Below are 17,002 nucleotides of genomic sequence, written 5' to 3'. Positions count from 1 at the left end.
TTTGACATTCTTGGTCTGAGAGCTCTTGTTCCTCTTGCTCCAGTCTTGGTGCCATCATGTTGCACCCCAGACTGTTCAGGTGCTGCATATTTGAGCCAAATGTCTGCCCCTTTGACATCCAGGCAGGCATTAGCTTCAGCATGGTCTCCTCATACTGTTTCTCCTTCTCCTGTTCAGGGTTTTCACTTGAGGCAGTCTGAGTGAGAGATGTTTTCAGTTTCTTGTTCTGCTCCATTGCTTTGTCTACAATAGATTGACGTTGGCTGTAAATCTGCAGTAGATCCTCCTTAACTGTGCGAGCACGTGTGAACGTAACACTTGTGTGTAGTTGTTCTGAGATGATACGAGTTCTGAGCTTCATTTATAGACACAGCATCAAAGCTGGTTCTGTTGGTTTTGGATCAAAGGATCAAAGGAATGGAACAGCTTAGCGCATGGCAACATAGCCAAACACACACACATGCACACGCACACGCACACACATGGTATGGTATGCATCAGAGCTAGTTCTGTTGGGTTTGGATCAAAGGATCAATGGAATGGAACAGCTTAGCGCATGGCAACATCACCAAACACATACATACACACACACACACACACACACACACACACACACACATATACATATATACATGCATATGTATATATGTATGTATGTATATATATATATATATATATATATATATATATATATATATATATATATATATATATATATATATATATATATATATATGTATGTATATATATATATATATGTATGTATATGTGTGTGTGTGTGTATATATATATATATATATATATATACACACATATATATACACACACACACATGCACACACAAATGGTACATAATAAACATTAAAACTAACATTAAAAATATTTTTGTATGTTTTGTTTATTTTCTATGTACATATGCAGGTAAACCCAACCTGAGATTGCCCTTGAACACTTGTGACCAGGCGCTTATCCATGAAGAGCATTCTCCAGACCCAGCCCAGACCCACACATCTGGAGCCAGTTCCGAGAGCACATTTACTCACCCACAAAGTCCTCAGTCAGACACCTTCCACTGGCCCGACGTACAGGAGCTGCGCACCAAATATACCTCCCATTCTTCTAAAATAACCCATAGCTGCACGGTGTCAGACAGGATGGAGTGCTGTGCAAACAGGTGTAATGGCTGCTCACGCAAGTACAGTAGCTCCTTGGACCTTCCCAAAGCCGTAACAGGCTGCCCAAGGACATATTCTGAAACAATACATAAGAAAGAGTGTCCTGTGGTGGAGGACTGGCCCCAGCTCCAGCCCCTGTTGTGCAGGTGGAACTCCTTGGACCACATGCTTGGGTCTCTTCCCCTCCATGAAGTGCAGAACCTTCAGGAACCTCTGAGAACCTGCTACACAGCCAGTCAGGTGTCTCTGGTTACAAGGGAAACTGGCAAATTGCAGAATGAGGACAGAATTCATCAGGAGGGCTCAGACTGTACCACCAAATCTGCTGTCTTGAAATTGACAGAAAGTAATCTAGTGAAAAGCTTACGGGAGAAGTTCCAAAGCTTAAGCACAAGCTCGTGAATTTTATACATTTTTATTATCGGGGGCTTCACCTTCCATCACATGGAAGAATTATCTGCCAGTTAACTGGTGCTTCTCAATTCTCATTTTCCTGTTTTTCCCCAAAAGAATGCAACTTGTGGTGTACACATTGTTTTCAGTATATGGATCACAGTGATGATGTTGGCACCATAGAAGTTATATTATTGGGTATTGGTGAGGGCAATGAAGGGAAAATATATTGCCTCTAAAAATGTTTTGTGTAATATTTGTACATTGGGTAGGTGCCTGCACTGTAAAACACACACTTGTGTTAAAATATGTATATAGTCCCCTGTATCAATTGAAGATTAGGTTCTACTTCATTATTATATCCATCTCTCTGGTTCCCTCCGGCATTTGGTGATTCTTGCTACAATCGCTACATTATTATATCATTTAACCATGTAAATTGTCAGATAGAGTTACAAGGAAAAGCAAAAAAGGAGCTTAAGTGTCATTGACGAGAGAGAAGTCTCTGAGTGTTCACCAAAGAGGGTTTCCTTTTGACATTTGTTGAATTTTAAGGCATGTGGTCACAGCAGTAATTTGCTTCCACATCTACTGTAGCTGCTTCTAAAACTATTTTCACATACTGTATCACTGGAGCTTTATTCTTCTCAACAAGCTGTATATTTTCTTTAATATTATTTATGAAACTGTATATTTTGGAGCAATCGTCCTCATGTAAATACTGACAAGTGGCAACCCTTTTTACTTTTCCTTTCCAGAAAATATATTGTTTCATACTTGAAGTTTCCTATATTTTCAATAAAAACAGAGATGGTTAAGTGTTCACGCTGGTCCTCTCTTTACCCCAACATTCATCTCAAATACAGTATATCCATCTGTGCTGTGGCTGAAGTGAGTATATCGAGTTATCCATAATCAAGCCGTTAAACTGAATGAAGAACAATTTTATTTAAGACTGAGGCAGTTTTTCTGTTTTCAGAAGAGGTAACACAGGAATAAAGGAGAGTCGAGACTGTTTTATTATTATGTTCTTAAAGTATAATGTCGATGTAACATGTCTCGTTGGTATGATTCTGTATTCTGAAGAGACGAGATGAAGACCGAGGAGACATATGATAAAATGACAAGCTCTGAGCATGAAGTTATTAATACATTTGTAACTAAAACTAAGATTTATCTAATCAGTGGGGCAGAAATATAAAATTAATCTCAACATTCAGTTTGGGGTCTCCTTGCTTGGTTGAATATGTTGTTTTATGTAGTTTGTCACTTTTATCAAATGTGCGAGTCCTTCCCACATTCTTACTTGGATTTAATGAAGATCAGAAGTAATAGGGAGAGATGGTGGATTTAGCAATCGTTGTTATTAATATTATTAAGATTTTTGCGCATACAGCATTGAGCACAAACCAATGACGGAACAGCTCTTTAAAACACGAGGGTTGAGATATGTAATTGATTGTCGTAAAGCTGAGACGTTTGAGTGATTTGTGTTGGAAGTTGGCACGTATGTTTTTGTCTTTATTAATTTGAAACTGCACCGTCCTGTCTCCGGCTTAACCGAAATCACCTTTGCCTTGAAAAGGGTGCGTCAAGTCAATCATAAATACGTACAGGAAGTCAACATGGTCGATTTTCAAAATAACAGCATTTTTATGGCTCAAATTGTGCTCATCTACTCTGGTTTTTCTTTTGGACCAATGACCAGAGCTTGTATCCTGTCTGTGTGTCGACTGACTTGACCGTGATTCGTGACAGCGAGCGACGGACTGCAAGTTCAAAACACAATTGGAGTCGCGCACTGAAAACGTTTGCCAGCAACATCTGATTTCTTCTGGCACAAAATCAATTAATCCTAGTTTTTCCTCCTGAAGTGACGCAAAAAATCATCGTCTCTTATTATTATTTTTTTTCATGAAGAATGGGCTGCGCAATATCAGGTCTGGCGGCAAAAACAGAGTTTGGAGCGAGGAACACAGAGGATGCTGCTGCCGCCGCTGCGTTTCCCAGAGAGGATCAGATCCAGATGATCAAGGAGTCGTGGAAAGTTATCCGGGACGATATATCCAAAGTTGGGATTATTATGTTCGTCAGGTAAAAATGCTCTGTCCTGTTCTGTACATTTTCAGTGTTGGGTTCGTATCAGATAACTCATGTTTGGAGAGATAATTCACCTGGTTGGAGGATAATGTTAAGCTGTAGGATCAGAATTATTATAAGTGCAATGAAGTCACACTGAGGAGGCATTTATGAGCTTTGCAGAAATTTTATAAGGCTTTGTTAGGTTTAAGACAGGATTTTGTGGATATAGAACAAGTAGTTTTGTCAGTAATCTGCTAAATGCAGCCTAAATAATGCAGTCAAATGAAACCCAGGACACAAAATGTCTTTTTTCCCAGTGGCATTTTCCAAATCATACATGTTTAATAGCCCACACTCAAAGGATCAGATGTTGACTTTTCAGTTTAACCTTATCAGGGAGCTCAGTGGGGTATCTGCACTGCGTTCTACCCTGCTGGCCCAAGACAAGGAGGTCTGCAGAGGGTCTTTCGATCCATTCTGATGATGACATGGTGCCTGACCTTTTCAAATAAGCCTGAAAGTGAACATCCAGCATCCCTCTGCTCTGCCTTCTGACCCACAGCTTTTCACTGAGAGCTCGGAGGAGAAAACCCCTCCTCCCCTCTTATCACTTCATATCACATCTTGACAACGTTACATAATAATATACCGCTCCAGGTCTGCCATACTACCGTACAATTAGAGGCATCAGCCATCAGGGAAATGTATTTTATCAATTATGATGATGACCAGCGTCCAGGAAAACATCTTTGGCCTTTGGCAGGGAAATAAAACAAAATGAAAGAATGTGGTGATAAAGAGAGGCAGATATTCAGGATGCAGCTTCTGGATATACAGAGGCCACTGAGCACATGGCTAGTAGCCCAATTAAGGCCTTGTGTCCCCTGGGTGACCTCAGCAGTTGAAGAGATTGACCTTAGCATGTTAGCCTGAAAATGCATGGGTCTCTCTTGGGTCAGGGCCCCCACCTCCCAGGCTATCAGGGCTTGTACCACATGACTGAACAGCAACTGTTACAGAAAAACAGCAAATGGGATTCACCGTTTTTAATTGTATGCTTAAAAGAACCATATTCCGTGGCAAAGGGATGTTCCTCTGTCAGATTTATAGGAAATAAGAACTTCCATCCGTTCATAAGTGCGAAAGATAGTTATGAATGCTGTCCGCGCTGAATACAGCGCCAATTAAAATTCCACGCGAGCTGTATAGTGCTACATTGTCTGCGTATGTATCGCATGTTTGCATCTTTGCTTGCGTCCTGGAGAAGTGCACACAATGGAACAAAATAAGCAGCTCTGTACATGATGTTGCTGCTGTGTTGTTGACAGTGGTGGGAATGGAAAAGAATGAAGAGGAGCCGATTCTATTTTCCCATTAGTAAATCCGGTGAGCAGCAGGTATGAATAATGAGGAAACCAAATTTCACACAACTTTACACAAATATAAAACATGCAGTCGTCCGAATGAAATGCTGGGTCATGGGAATATAAAAATATGTTAGTCAGGGCACTCAGAAACATATACAGGGACCTGTATGGATGATTGGAGACAATCACTTTCATTTTGTCTTAAGTAAGAGCTTTGAGGCCACATCAGTATATTGCATTTCAATAGACATCTCTGCTTTATTGTCTGCTTGTCAAAGGGTGCAGAGCTACTCTTTGCACAGCAGCCATTAGGGAGACCATCTTTTCCCTAACACATCTCTCAGCACCTCTATTCATCCATCTATAAAGGGTGCCACATGTTATAAGCACCTAATGCATTTATTCATGAGGACTCTGCTGTGTGTTTCAGGTGTAAAAACACACGGCTCTTCCCTCTCATGTGCAGAGCGAAACACTAAAAGCAGTGAACAGAAAACAGAATAAGCTTCTCTTTGACCTGCCACACCCAATGCATTTTAAATTCTGTTTTATTATTAATGTCTGGCTCAGTGTTACCGCATCATTAATAGCAGGTTTTATTGCAAGTTCCTGTTCATATCAAGCTTAAACTCTAAAGTCACATATTCTCACCTGAAGCCTTTTGTTCTCCCTCTCCTTATTTTCCTTCTGATGCCGACTTCATGCTGAAAAAGCAGAATTACAATAAGCCTCATATCTCATTGTGAGCACAATACGACTCACATCCATAGGAGGAAACTGTGTATTCTGGTAGCATGACGAATCACAGGTGCCTCACCTGGAGACTGGAAGGCACTCTGATTGGATGGCAGCATGTTTTAGCTCTCTGCTGAAGGAAACCGATTGAGGTTAAATCAGAAGAAGGGAAACTCTAGCAGGGGCAGTGGTTCCATTAGACTGAGATTCCCTTCCGGCTCTTGACAAGGCAGGCCGGCTCTTCACAGCTCCAGGTGGCTAAAGAAAACTTCACAGATCCACCAGGGCCTGCTATTGATTGCAGCTGTTGGGTGTAAAAAAGCAGAGCAGAGGGCAGTGATGACAAGAGGAAACAGAATAAGATTCGGAAGGCACAATCAGGTCTCTATTCAAAGTGTGGGGTGTAGAGAAGCCACTAATCACAATGTTGATGAGCTGCACATTCACACTCAGCACTGTGGGTACAAGTGTGTGACCGCCCATGCTAAACTCTTGGTTGGCTGGGGAAAACTCAGGGAGAGGTAGATTCGGCAGAGGAGTGATTATAACAGGCAGCTCTTCACGAGCTGCTCTCAGAGGCTCACAGATGGCTGCGTGTGCTGTCGTTGTCTTGATAACAGGTTGTTTGAGACCCATCCCGAATGCAAAGACGTCTTCTTCCTCTTCCGAGACGTGGAGGACCTGGAGAGGTTGCGGAGCAGCCGGGAGCTCAGGGCGCACGGCCTACGGTCAGTCACCAACTCATCAACACACCAAGAACAAAACTGAGCAAACCAGCCAATGAAAGCATAGCATGATGCTGCATGGTGTCAGCTGAGCAGGACAGCATGTTGACATTCAGCCCCATCTAGTCTTGTTGAAGTGTTCAAAGTCATTTATTGGCTTATGTCTTTAAAGATGGCCATTCCTGTTACTATGCTAACAAGCTTGACATTATCATATCCGTCTCTTCTGACATTACTAACATAAAGTTCAGCCATGTACACCTTCAGTTTTAAATAAGGCATAGTCACTTAAGCTGCAGTTCATCACTGAAACGTATAAATTGGTTGGAAGCTGGAAGGCTCCTCCTCCTCCTCCTCCTCCTGCGACTCACGGTGAGCGTATTGCGTCATTTCCTGTTTGTGCATGTAATACTCTGTGTTAGACGCTCTCCACATATTTTGCACTTTTTGTAATTTTTATAGCGTTAAACGCCACTACATCAACCTGAGCTTAGTGCACAAGCTTGTTGACAAGCTTGTCTCTATATTCCTGTAGTCAGATCGCTAGCTTACTTAGCTATGGCTTCTCTCTCTCCCTCCACTTCCTCACCCTTCTCCTGCTCCGTATGCCTGATGACTAGCCACTCCTGTGCCTCGTTTACTGATAATGGTACTTGTAATAACTGTAGCCGTTTTGCAGGCCTGGAGGCGAGGCTTGGTGTTTTGAAATCCCGGCCTTTGTAGCCGGTGCGGAGCCGCCTAGCTTAGCCACCGTTAGCCTTCCCCCGCAGCTCCTGAGCAGCCGGTGCTGCTGTTGTGCGGTGGTTCCCAACTTTGATGAGCTTTAAATATCAATATTAGTGTTTATAGAAATGGATCTTCTGCGGAGGAATCATTGCATCATTGTTCAGGTTTATTCATGAGGAAAAATATAACATATCACCAGACTTTTCAGATTATTTATTTTTCCTCCAGGCTCTATCTATCATTGAGGTTTCTGTAACATGACGGATGATAAAACCACATTGCACGCAGTAGCTACAATGGAAGAGACAAATCACAAGTGGCAGAGGTAGTCCCATCATTGCGACATTTCTCACGGCTCTGCTGCAGCTTGTAGCATCGATCGCGGCAACTCGTCCCAGGGCGCACGGGGCCCGTGTTCATCTACTAACGAGGCCAAAGCAGCCAATTACTGCCCGAGGGCCTGAAGATAGAGAGGCCACTGTGGCATTGCAGCAGCAACGCACAGACTAAATGTTACACGTCCCAGCGAGAACCATCTGTTCTCAAATCCACTGATGAGGCCAAATGGCCCTTCAGTAGCACACTCTGGGACATGAGTACAAATGTCCACGATGGCACAGAGACAGAGAGAACAGAGAGCTAAACCCAACTCTGACCCTTTGTTCCATATTCCTCTTAAAACCTATCACGCACCCACTCTGCAGTGATGGCAGACACACCTTCAAAGCAGCAAAGGAGATTGATCCTGTGATGGTGGGGGGGGATTAAGTATTGTGCAATCATTTGGTCTTGCCTCAAGTGTGAGCCAGACCGATAGATACACAATCAATTGTGTTTATTTTTCTTGGCATTTCAGTTTGTGAAATGTCACCATGCAGCCTTTCAGCACCAAAGAGTATCACACTTATCTACAGAGGATGTGTATCAGTTTAAAGTCGCCCGTTTCTAATTTGCGATCTGAGACATTTTTTTTCCCCTCCATCTCTTTCAGGGTGATGTCTTTCATCGAGAAAAGCGTGGCTAGACTGGACCAGCAGGAGAGACTCGAAGCTCTGGCTCTGGAGCTGGGAAAGAGCCATTATCATTACAACGCCCCTCCTAAATACTACACCGTAAGACCCCCATGATCGCATTCACCTGAACGCACTCTGTTTCTGTGATGGGGCTTTGTTTGTGGTGCTCATTTTAATTTGAAGTGAAACTGTAGCTCTCTTTAGCAGACTTACTCTGTGAAAAATGATGCACACATACTGCAAAAATGAAACACACCTACCCTTTGCAAATAATAGCAATGGTGTGTCACACCAACTGGATACTAGCCTTGTTACCAAGGGACAAGCATGACACTAAGTGTCTCACGTAATTATTTTCTAGTACGTCGGAGCAGAATTCATCCGCGCCGTGCAGCCCATCCTGAAGGAGAGGTGGACAGCCGAGCTGGAGGAGGCATGGAAGGTGAGGAGTGTCATTGTGTGACCTGAGTGTCTCCTTATGTGGGTGCTAATCAGAGATCTTTGCAGTGACCCGTTCTGGGTAAATGTGAAATAGGCTTGCTGTGCACAAGCAGTCAGCAGCAGCAGCAGCAGCAGCAGCAGTGATGGTTTGTGTCCGGCTCACGTCACAGTACTGCACATCTCTTTTAATGCACCATCTAACGTGTCAGGATGGAAAGCAATGCAACACAGGGTTCACTAATGTGACATGAACGTCCCACTGAACCATAGATGAACATAGTGAGAAAATGGAACATGGCTCTGTCATAACATGTTATGTCACTTTGAGATTCCTTGCTTTATTAACACAGACACTCTCCATTAATGCTGTTGCTATGCAATAGTCACAGCTCTTTAATGAATTTGGGTGTAGAACAAGGCGTAACAAAATTAAGGGGGTTTAATGCAATATATACTTGTGTCAAATGTGCACTTCCTGTAGCCTGGTGTTTTAGTAATTACAAAAAATAATCTAAAATTACAAAAATTTTAAATTTAATTCTACAATTCTGTGTATCTTTTTTTCCATCCGCTTGAAAGAGTGGACTTCACTGCCCTCTAGTGGTGTACGTTTGTCATTTAAAAAAAAAAAAATTATTTCTGGGCCAGGCCAAACATTTGCGCCAGTTGCGATTACCATTATATTATATATATATATATATACCAATAGCATCAAAAAACACGACACATACCAGAAAAAATAAACACATTTACAACATAATATGATTCTAAAAAACTTAATCTTAATAAGAAGTGCTACAAGTTTATCCTGATTTTTTTTTTTTTTTTCCTGATTTTTCATGTCTCATATGTCAGCTCAATCTTTTCTGTTGTTCACGTCAACTTTGGTGCACTTGAATTTATGGACACTCGAACAACATGTAATAATAGCACTGGTTTCTATTGCACAGTTTAGCTTGTGTGATTCAACATTTAATCACTAAGTACTTTTTTCTTTCTTTACAAAAGTAATGTCCTTCACCTTTGCATGCTATAAGCCAGTTCAATGTGTGTTGTGTTCCAGACCATGTTCCTGTATGTCACCGGCCTCATGAAGCAGGGATACCTGGAGGAGAGCACCCGACAGCGCCACCTAGCAGTCTCCCCGAAGGACAGGCCCGACAAGAGGAGCACGGCGTTGTGAGACGCTGCTTCTCTCAGCACCTACTCAGACTGTTTTTCCCAGTTCACGACAGAAATGTCTTCATGTATATACTGTATTTACTGCCTCCTTTTGTACATGGCTCATGTTTACCACAGTTATCGTTTGCTACTTCACAAAAGAAAAAAAAAACATGCAGTGACTTTGAACAAAGCACTTTATTTCTGAACTTAAACTCTGCTGCAGGACTCAGGAGCATGACAAGACAGTTGACAAAATATACTGGCTGTAGTTAAACCTGCCTTGTAATTGTGATTAACAGAAATGATATTAGAATTACAGCCAATGCTTTGTGTTTATAACTCAAACTCGATGCCTTTCAGTAAACCTACAACTTTTAACATTTTTGGGGCCATTTAACTCATTCACATTTCAAATACCCACATTGGCTGCAGCCATACAGTACACATTTTAAGACCGACAGTTCAACACCTTGGTATGGAACCAAGACAAGGGCGCAAAATAATATTCATAGAACTTCAAAAAGGTAAACTAAAACATAGTAAATTAAAAAAAAAAAGTTTAATACTGTAAAATTGGTTAAAAATACATCAAATGATCTGATTTAGTTTTGTATTTCCAAGCAATTTTAAGTAATTTCAAAGATTTTTAATAATTATTAAAAAACAACCCCCCCCCCCCAAAAAAAAAAAAATCAAAAACTTCCAATGACTGGAATACTACATATTCTTCTTGAGATGCTGTCGAATTGACCCACGGCAGAAACAAAACATAAATAGGGACTCTAATAATTAAATAGTATGAAAGGCAGCTAATCATTGGGGTCCATGCATTCTGGCTCCAGAGGTGACACAGCTGTTGAGGACCTGGTTCCGAAGCAGAAACAATAGAAATTCAATTAAGTTGACTCGCTTCGTCCCGTAGGAGTTGTGAGAAATCCTCAGGTTTTCTGGTCCAAATCACCGATGGCACTGACCAGCCAGGGATGAGAAATTACCATGCAAACAATGGCATAATATCAGAGCAGTCACCAGGTGGATGAACAGTGATTCTGAGGCCTCAGGCAAATGGGAAGAAATCCGGGTGGGGCCTTTCCCATTCCCCCAGTACAGGCCACTTTAGGTACCCATGGTTATGTTAAAGAGTCTGTTGCTCATTGGGTGGCTTTGGTTTTCTTGCTTTTGCTTTTCTTATCTTTCTTCTTAAGTCCATCCATGTGAGCTCTGAGGAGGTTGGAGTATGCCTGTAAAGAGAAATTCAGGTCAAGCTGTAACAACTCACTCATCAAAGACAGATTATCATGAAACAAAAGATAATGTTAAACACACCAAAGAATAAAATCAGGAAAATCTGCATACAATGACAGGGCAACGGCTTCCAAACAACACTGAAATTAAAGTAGCTCAACCTACCATCTGAAACTTGATTACTTCTTTGGTGCTGACCTGAAATTACAAAGAGTAGAGTTCAGCATTAACACCAATAGATAAGAGATCTTCAATATCAAACATTAAAACATAAAAAAAACAGTGTCAGCTCACCACTGTGCTTATTTTCTTCTTGCCATCAGATGCTCTGATGAGACATTTGTTGTCTGCTGGTTCAAATGACTCAGAGTGGCCTTTTCTGGGCAACGGCTTAGTCCTCCCATCATCTGGAAAGAAGAAACACATCCCAATCCAGCTGCTTAGTGATGATGATGGATGGTGAAAAGGGAAACTCACAGCTTTACTTCCTGATTGTGCTTGAGTGATAATTGTCAGGAGCTACTTACATTTTTTTAGTGTGATGACAACACTGCCAGATGTTCTGCACTTCTGGAAGAGACGTGTGAGCTCTGTGAGAAACTGGATGAGAGAGAAAAAAACACACATATCAATGCTGCAATAATTTGACAATTCTGTCTGAATAATCAGTAACACTTAGGGCTGCAGCTCATGTTGGCATTAAGACTCGACATGTCAAGAACAAACCTTCCAGAGAAACAGACTGATTATACATTCAGTTGCCAGTCTGCTAGGGATATGAAGACTAAACTACTCTTAAACAACACCCAAGTTTAAAAAAAAAAGTTAGGTAAAAAAGGTAAAAGGTTTTTACTGAAATTGTTTTGTAGAATGGCATTTACTTTCATTGAGGGTAATCTTTGAAGGTTTGTGGTGGCGTTCAATTGTGCTGCCTCAAACTTCTACCTAAGCCTACCTTCATATAAACAGGGAGAGCGACATATGACACTCATTACAGCCTCTGATTAGACTGCAATATGAGTTAACTAAAAAGTACCGTAAGTTATAGGAACCGATAAGTAGCTTTTAAATTTTTAACAGTACATATGAGACTAACTCAGAAAGCCACCAGAAGATGTTTAGCTACTTCATAGTTACTTAAGTTAGCTCATTTGATCAAATGATACATTACCAACTTAAGCGCTAACTTGCTGTCCAGATTTAATTACATTCACGTCCATCTAACTGTTGCGAAATCGTAACGTTAGCATTAAGTAAATTATAATGGGATTTACGTTCCAATTGCAGTTTATATCTATTAATAAGGTAGCAAATACAATGAATTAACTATGTTATATATTTGCCAAAAACACAAGGCGAGTGTTAGCTTCAACCTAACATTAGCAGCCTGGCTAGTCTAAGTCTGTTTGGCGTCTAGCTGGTCTCACGTTGAGGCTATCAGCTGGTTAGCTTTTAACAGCTAACCAGCTGAAGCAGTCAGTGTCCGTTTCTGGTTTATGATCAATATGGTCAACAGAGCACATAATTCGCTATGTGTGTTTTGTTCTTACCGAGTCATTCTCAAGCAGCACCATGATTCTAACTTCAACTCCTTAGCTTACCGACCGCAGGCTAACTGCTGGCTGTGAAGCACACGTACTACACAAGCCGAAGCCCCGCCCTGCCCCCTATCTGTGAAGGCTCAGTTTAATCACAGCGCCCTCTATTGTCAGGGAGGGAAATAACACATAAAGATCCATTTAATATAACAAAGAAAGCATTTGTAGATTGAAATTATATGAATACACTTGCGAATTTTGCATAAAGACAATGCTGAAATAAGTGTAACAGTTTCTGGGTGACACAAAAACTCCAGTCTGTAAGTGAGTCATTCTTATTACTGCAACCTTGATTTTGACAGGCTTTGGCTGTTGTGATTATCAAGGATGTGACACAGCAATTCGTTATTTCTATCCTCCTGCAGTGTGCTGTCCTATCTGATGCAAGTACCAGGACACAACCCATGATGTTAATCTGTGTTTCCACAATGCTGTCTTGGTCTGTGTTACTATCAAAGGTGCTGTGCTGAGTAGCCACAGTCACGATCATTGTTTACTCATGTAGCCACTTAGCCAGTCATAGCCAAAGGCACCCTCTCATAGCAAGTGTGAGGGATTCTGGACAAACTACTTTTTGGTTGTTGTATGTATATTTAATGATTATACAGTATATTCATGAATTATGCATGCAACGGTTAGCTTAACCATAAACATCCAGTAGATCTTATAACAATATCAACAATAACTCAACAGGCGCATTAGATAATAAAGTCACACAACTGAGGACAACACAGCTGGTAAGCTTTTAACTTTTGATGTCAGGGTTTGATTTATGAAAATGTTCTCTTTCATCCTCACTTTCAGCACATGCTCAATATAATTGATATATATTTAAGCATTCATAGCAGTGCAAAATCTACCAAAACTGCTGATTTTGACACATATAACAAAAAACAACAACATAAATCACAGCTATGATTTGATTGTTGATAATAAAATATATTTAAGTGTAACTTCTATGAGGAAACTTCTGTCATCTTGATAGCGTACAGTCTGGATGGTGTCCCAGTTCAGAGAGGTGCACAGCAAACTCCGAGTGCCAGTCTCTGTCAAAGACCGCCCTGAGCTGACTCTGCAGGGTCTTGGTCTTCCATAGAGGGTCAGGAGCATGCTGGGAAATCACCAGACCCACTCCAGCTGTGGTCTGGAAATAGTCTCCTGACCAGTTGGAGGTACCTGAGGAACAACACAACTGGTCAGTCATTAACCAGTTCAGATCCAATCAAACTGATTGTTCAAAACGTGAATGCACAAGAATTAAAGGGAGTTTAAAGTCAATAAGAATCCTGAAGAGAATCTGTCACTCACCAATGTAGGCTACTTTATCAGTCACCATGTATTTATTGTGGTTGACTCTGGAATATGGAATATCAGACTGGTTTCCCACAGGCACAATGTACAGTTTCTGAAAAGAGAATGATGTGTGAATGAAAAATACACTTAACAGACGAAGATAGATGTTTAAAGCTGAAGCTTCTGAAGCTCATGCTGGGTCTTACTATTTGGACACTGATACCCCGGTGAGGGCTGTCCATTGAGGCTAGAGACTTAAGGAAAGGCAGCATTGCTGGATCAGAGTCCTTCCCACAGCTGATCAGCATCCGGATCTTCACCTTCCTCTCAAATGCAGCCGTCCTGATGGCATCATCAATGACTGGCCAGTATCTGTTCAATGAAAGAACCTTCAAGTGAAGATACAAAGCAAAGAAGAGGCAAAGAGTTTGATGGAAACAAATGTTGTTTTTTGTGTGTGTGTGGTTCAGGTTCACCTCTGAGGCTTTTCAAAGCGCGTGGTGGGGAAGTATTCCATGACGGCTATATGGACAAAGTGTTGGGCCTCCGAGATGATGGAGAGAATAGCTTCCAGGTCCTGAGTCCTCGATGGAGGACAGAATGATGGTGGAGAAGCCTGATGTGAAATGCAAATACGGACTGATAGTACCAACAAAAAAGAACAAACGTTTGTTTCATAAAACCTCAACTTCCACATGGTAACAGTTCGAAGACTGGAGGTTGACCTGGCTGAAATTGCAATATGCACACTGCACAGTCACCCGTCTGCAAACAGAGACAACAGTCCTTTATCCATCAGGGTAACATTGTCCTGTAAAAAGGAAGTGAAACCTTCATGAACTCACTGCGAGGTAAAGTCTGCTGGAGACGTTATCAGTTTTCACCAGCAGGGGGTGATGTTTGTTGATGGTAGTGTCATACTTTGCAGGCCAGGGCTGTGGCAGGGAGCTGTTGGATTGTCCCATCACCCAGTAGGACTGGAAAATCTTGTACAGGTCCTTTGCTAGACGGGAGCAGTTGTAGACAACTACTCCAAGTTCCTTTACCTACAAGCAAAAGTAAATTATGTAACTGTTAGTCTGTGTTTTAAGGTTTACAAATAAGCACCGGTATTCATGGATGTTTAGTGTTACCTGGGTGAGAGCCCTCCAGTCCATGTTGGCACTTCCAACAAACACATGTTTTCTATCAACAATCCAGAACTTGCTGTGAAGGACGCCCCTCGTCAAGCGCCCAAAGTTCACCTTCCTCGCTTGAACTCCTTTAGACAGGAGGAGACCAGATGAAGGAAGGTGGCTGGTACAGTGCATTGCAAGTCAAAACACGCTGCAGTGAATGCATAGAACAGGAACAGCGGAATCACTTCCAAACCTTTCTTTTTTAAGACCTTTAAATCTGTGGAGTTTGTTCTAACGCTGGGAATGCTGGTCACCACTCGAACAGAAACATTCCTGGACGGCAACTCTTCAAGTTCTTTCAGGATTTCCTTTCCCTGTCGAGGACAGACTGTTTTCACAAACACAAGGCATTCAGTAGTTTTTTCATGTTTCTTTGTGATTTACTCACAGGTATGTCGGAGGAAGAGTTAACGTTGATGTCTTCCCCAGTTAACGTCCAGTAGAAGGAGGCCACATCTAGTTGGTCTGTTGCCATGGAGAGAAGATCTTTCCAGGCTTTGTCCAAAGGGATCCCGAACGTTACATTGCCTTTATATTTCACATACTGAGGGATGCTCTCCACCAGGACCATACTACGAGATAAACAAAGACATCTACTGAGGGAAACTGGAGAGGTATAAGGGAAACAATTAGGGAAACAATTTGATAATCATTAAGTCAATGGAAGTAGAAACTGTGTGTTTTGTGACTTGAATGATTTTAGTAATTCATGCCGTTTGAAGTATGCTAAATTACTGTCAGTTTCTGTAGTGTTTTTGAATTTGTCTCTTTTGAACAATACCCTACAACAAGCTACAGACAAACACTATAAGACAGTCAGATGACATGAGATATGACACAAAATCTGAACTGACAAACAGAAAAACAAAAAAAAAATACAAAACTTTCATTTATACCTTAATTCCTAAAACGAAAAACTTTTAGTGATCATTTAAATATATATAATATATATAAAATAGATATAAAATCTAAATAAAATAAACTTCTTAAATTTTAAATACAGCGTAACATCAACAGCTAAAAGAGAGTGTTTGTTGTGTGCACCAGTAAGGTGGAAGGTAGCAAAAAATTCTCTTTGGAGACTCAGTAAAACTGTTTATTTCCACCAGAGTATGAATATTTCAGGTTCAACTAGAGGACTTAAGTCACCACAGCTATAGACTTTATAGTATTAAACTCACTCAGTTTTATTATATCATAGCAGCTGATAAGTCTTCTCAGCCTGTCCGTATTTAGAGGGCTTTAAAGGGCAAACCTCTGTTTACAGAGTGTGAGCCACATTACCTGCACTGGTCTGTAGAGGAACTACTCCCACCAGCATCCCCAGGAAGTGTCTCATGATCTCTGGATGGTGGTGGTCTTTCAAGCACAGCGATGGCAAGTAGGATCCCCAGAACCGTCAGAAAGCCCAAAATCACAGCTAATGTCACACAGCTGGTCGACCTCTAACAGCATGAGGTTTGGAAGAAAAAACAAGTCCAAGAATAAGCGCAATGAGTCACACAAAACAAGAAGTGAATAACTTGATAAATATGTCATATATTCCTACCGGTTTGTTTGAAACATAACTATCACGAAGGCTTTTGTATGAAAATGTCATTTCTGCTTCCAAGTGCTCCTCACCTGTCCAAAACAGCAGAACGCAGAATTTTAAACGCTTTAAATATCAAAACAAGTTTGTTTTTATAAATATTTGAATGCAAAAGCCACTTACACACAGCAGATGCAGATTCTTTTGGCTCACAGCTTGCTTCTTCCTATTTGGCTTTCACTCGAAACAGAACTGAAGGCATAGCTGTGCTGTTAAATATATCACAGTACTGTTCCCGTTCTTACTTTCATTTCTGGTTTTGAGACGTGTACATGC

At 41.2% G+C, this 17,002-nt stretch overlaps 4 protein-coding genes across 6 annotated transcripts in view; 2 read left to right on the top strand and 2 right to left on the bottom strand.

Moving 5' to 3' along the window:
* LOC124071435 (pleckstrin homology domain-containing family G member 3) overlaps positions 1 to 2,391 on the top strand; it is a 37,359-nt gene extending 34,968 nt beyond the window's left edge. For all 3 annotated transcript variants that reach the window (XM_046411959.1, XM_046411958.1, XM_046411957.1), the window contains one exon: positions 922 to 2,391. In XM_046411959.1, the coding sequence (XP_046267915.1) occupies positions 922 to 1,577 (656 nt within the window). In that variant the 3' untranslated portion in view covers positions 1,578 to 2,391. The remainder of the gene's footprint in view (positions 1 to 921) is intronic.
* A 1,083-nt stretch (positions 2,392 to 3,474) lies between these two features.
* On the top strand, positions 3,475 to 10,498 carry xgb (x globin). The gene is made up of 5 exons (XM_046413609.1): positions 3,475 to 3,662; positions 6,373 to 6,480; positions 8,195 to 8,315; positions 8,578 to 8,658; positions 9,721 to 10,498. Exons 1-5 carry the CDS (start codon positions 3,490 to 3,492, stop codon positions 9,838 to 9,840), a joined length of 603 nt encoding a protein of 200 aa, XP_046269565.1. The 5' UTR covers positions 3,475 to 3,489; the 3' UTR covers positions 9,841 to 10,498.
* On the bottom strand, positions 9,998 to 12,751 carry srp14 (signal recognition particle 14). Its single transcript, XM_046413611.1, has 5 exons — positions 12,617 to 12,751; positions 11,594 to 11,666; positions 11,361 to 11,473; positions 11,232 to 11,264; positions 9,998 to 11,062 (listed from the first exon to the last, which is right to left on the bottom strand). The coding sequence occupies exons 1-5, from the start codon at positions 12,638 to 12,640 to the stop codon at positions 10,973 to 10,975; spliced, it is 333 nt and encodes a 110-aa protein (XP_046269567.1). The 5' UTR covers positions 12,641 to 12,751; the 3' UTR covers positions 9,998 to 10,972.
* A 484-nt stretch (positions 12,752 to 13,235) lies between these two features.
* On the bottom strand, positions 13,236 to 16,983 carry LOC124071649 (5'-3' exonuclease PLD4). The gene is made up of 11 exons (XM_046412384.1): positions 16,850 to 16,983; positions 16,685 to 16,758; positions 16,420 to 16,580; positions 15,524 to 15,707; positions 15,329 to 15,449; positions 15,091 to 15,218; positions 14,803 to 15,003; positions 14,434 to 14,573; positions 14,164 to 14,329; positions 13,973 to 14,069; positions 13,236 to 13,840 (listed from the first exon to the last, which is right to left on the bottom strand). Exons 2-11 carry the CDS (start codon positions 16,733 to 16,735, stop codon positions 13,638 to 13,640), a joined length of 1,452 nt encoding a protein of 483 aa, XP_046268340.1. The 5' UTR covers positions 16,736 to 16,758; positions 16,850 to 16,983; the 3' UTR covers positions 13,236 to 13,637.
* Between the last annotated feature and the right edge of the window lie 19 nt (positions 16,984 to 17,002).

This window comes from Scatophagus argus, chromosome 15 (assembly GCF_020382885.2).
Source record: "Scatophagus argus isolate fScaArg1 chromosome 15, fScaArg1.pri, whole genome shotgun sequence".
NCBI lineage: Eukaryota > Metazoa > Chordata > Actinopteri > Scatophagidae > Scatophagus > Scatophagus argus.
Note: the sequence above shows the minus strand (reverse complement) of the source record. Positions and strands in the feature narration are given on the sequence as shown.

Excerpts from the sequence above, each read along its gene's own strand:
- xgb (XM_046413609.1), top strand. The coding sequence starts at position 3,490 with ATGGGCTGCGCAATATCAGGTCTGGCGGCAAAAACAGAGTTTGGAGCG. Across the intron at positions 8,316-8,577 it reads CCCCTCCTAAATACTACACC|TACGTCGGAGCAGAATTCAT; the intron begins GTAAGACCCCCA and ends ATTATTTTCTAG. Across the intron at positions 8,659-9,720 it reads AGCTGGAGGAGGCATGGAAG|ACCATGTTCCTGTATGTCAC; the intron begins GTGAGGAGTGTC and ends GTTGTGTTCCAG.
- srp14 (XM_046413611.1), bottom strand. The coding sequence starts at position 12,640 with ATGGTGCTGCTTGAGAATGACTCG. Across the intron at positions 11,667-12,616 it reads TGCTGCTTGAGAATGACTCG|TTTCTCACAGAGCTCACACG; the intron begins GTAAGAACAAAA and ends TCTCTCATCCAG. Across the intron at positions 11,265-11,360 it reads AGAAGAAAATAAGCACAGTG|GTCAGCACCAAAGAAGTAAT; the intron begins GTGAGCTGACAC and ends TTGTAATTTCAG.
- LOC124071649 (XM_046412384.1), bottom strand. The coding sequence starts at position 16,735 with ATGACATTTTCATACAAAAGCCTTCGTGATAGTTATGTTTCAAACAAA. Across the intron at positions 15,219-15,328 it reads AAAGGTCTTAAAAAAGAAAG|GAGTTCAAGCGAGGAAGGTG; the intron begins GTTTGGAAGTGA and ends TCCTGTCTAAAG. Across the intron at positions 15,004-15,090 it reads ACTGGAGGGCTCTCACCCAG|GTAAAGGAACTTGGAGTAGT; the intron begins GTAACACTAAAC and ends TTTTGCTTGTAG.